This window comes from Aplysia californica, unplaced genomic scaffold (genome assembly GCF_000002075.1).
Source record: "Aplysia californica isolate F4 #8 unplaced genomic scaffold, AplCal3.0 scaffold00007, whole genome shotgun sequence".
Taxonomy (NCBI): domain Eukaryota; kingdom Metazoa; phylum Mollusca; class Gastropoda; order Aplysiida; family Aplysiidae; genus Aplysia; species Aplysia californica.
Window position 1 is genome coordinate 2,839,850 of NW_004797277.1, and position 2,043 is coordinate 2,841,892.

Sequence of the window (2,043 nt, forward strand, 5' to 3'; positions counted from 1 at the left end):
CAGGCAGGCAGGCATGCAGGCAGGCAGGCAGATAGGCAGGCAGAAAGACAGATATTATTTTTAAAGCAGGACAGAGGCAACAAGAGCAAAAATTCATTTCAAAGTGGATAAAGAAAAATGTCACAAAATTTTCATATTGTCTGCGTGTGTGCGTGTGTATGTTTGTTTGTTTGTAATGATTGTGTGTGTTTGCAATGGGTGTGTGTGTTTGTGTTTATGTGTGTGTTTATTATGTGTGTGTTTGTAATGAGGTATGTGTGTGTATTTTGGTAATGTGTGTATGTGTATCTGCATTGGTGTAGCGATGAGTGCAAATAAAGATGAGAGCTTGTGTATGGGAGTGTATGAGAATGAGAGTCTATGGGAGCGTGTGTGTGTATGTGTGTGTGTGTATGTACGTGTGTGAGAGGAGTTTTTTTTTTACATTTTATGTGTATAATGTTCATTCATTCAAGTACGCAAATACACTGTCAAGGGAAGTGGGGGGGGGTGTCTCTCTTTTTCTTTAAAAAAAATTATTTCACACGTACAAGATTGTTCCAGAGCCCTATGCCAGCCAAGGCGTGGCCTTTCCGGCTGAAATGGAAGCAGTCAGCAGCCATCAGTGAGTAGTCAACGTCTCCGCTGGGCTGAGAAAGAGTTAAATAAAGCAAGGATGAGTTAAGAAAACCACACTGATCCACTGATCTATTGATGATCAGTTATCGCCGGGAAAAGGAAAGACTTTCTAACGCTATTAACGTAACAGAAATAAACTATGTTTTAGTGAGTGTTTTACAGCACTTGCAACACAATAAGGTCGTATAAGTGCTGAAGATTAGAGGCATCACAAGAGAGTAACAAAAATAAAAAAGAAGAAGGGGAGACAAGGGCGATAGATGTTTGATAGGAAAGAAGGAGCAAACCACTTCAGAGCACCCGCCAACCACCCACGAAGGAGTTAAATAAAGCAAGGATGAGTTAAGAAAAGCACACTGATCCACTGATGATCACTTATCATCTGGGAAAAGGTAAGACTTTCCAACGCTATTAACGTAACAGAAATAAAATAGGAAAGCAGAGAAATACCACCAACCACGTAGTTATGAATGACATCACAGTAGAAGTGGAAGTAACAGTGGTAGAAACAGAAAGAGATGGGAAAAAGAGACAGCGAGAAATCGGAAGGTATGAAGATGAAAAAGAGACCGAAAGACAGAAGAAGAAAAAAACAAGGACCATGACCAAATGTCCAAATTTCGACTACCTGCAGTAGCTCAAGGTTCAAATCCTAGTTGAGTTTTACTTATTCCGTCCTTCCTAAAACGTCTCCCTTCTTTTCCTTCACTGAATATCTCGCTCGCCGTTAGCTTAGTTGGTATCACGCTAGACTACGGGGCGGGTGGCCCTAGTTTGAATCCCAAACAGAGCGTTCTTTCAAAGCTCTCAACCCGTTTGGTTCGGTTTTATCGGACAGGGACGTTAAATTCGGGGTTCCACGTCTTATAATATTATAACCTTACTGTGTTGAAAGAAATGACGTTGTTAAACTTACAGTGACCAATGTCCTTGTGCCAGTGCTTTTTTAGTTTTAGTAAAGGTTTTACGGCACTCGCAACTGCATAAGGTCATATGAGCGCCAGAAGATTAGAGGTATTACAAGCGAGTAACAAACATAAAAAAGAAGAAGGGGAGAAAAAGACGATAGATGTTTGATAGGAAAGAAAAAGCAAACCACACCAGAGCACCCGCCAACCACCCACATGAGCCTGTGCTTTTACTTTCTGTAATGTGAGGGGATAGTACCAAGCAGTTAGCCTCTCCAAAGAAGCACATCAACAAGATGGTAGACATTTCGTTCAGTTTTAGTAAGAGTTTTACCGCACTTGCAACACAATAAAGTCATATAAGTCATATCGTGACAGGAAAAAGAATCTCTAAAGGGAATGAAAGCAAGTTAGTGACAGAGCCTACAGTGGCCCCTTGCGATCATCCCCGTTTAATTCCCATCAAACAACAAATGAATTAATGATTGGTGAACCTGCAAGACGCCCTATATATATA

The 2,043-nt window shown here is 40.8% G+C and overlaps 1 protein-coding gene across 1 annotated transcript in view; it reads right to left on the reverse strand.

Annotated features, from left to right (window-relative positions):
* LOC106011621 (phospholipase B1, membrane-associated) overlaps positions 1-2,043 on the reverse strand; it is a gene marked incomplete in the record, with an annotated part of 6,086 nt that overhangs the window by 2,340 nt on the left and 1,703 nt on the right. The window contains 1 exon segment of the mRNA XM_013081872.2: positions 531-629. Coding sequence (XP_012937326.2) covers positions 531-629 — 99 coding nt within the window.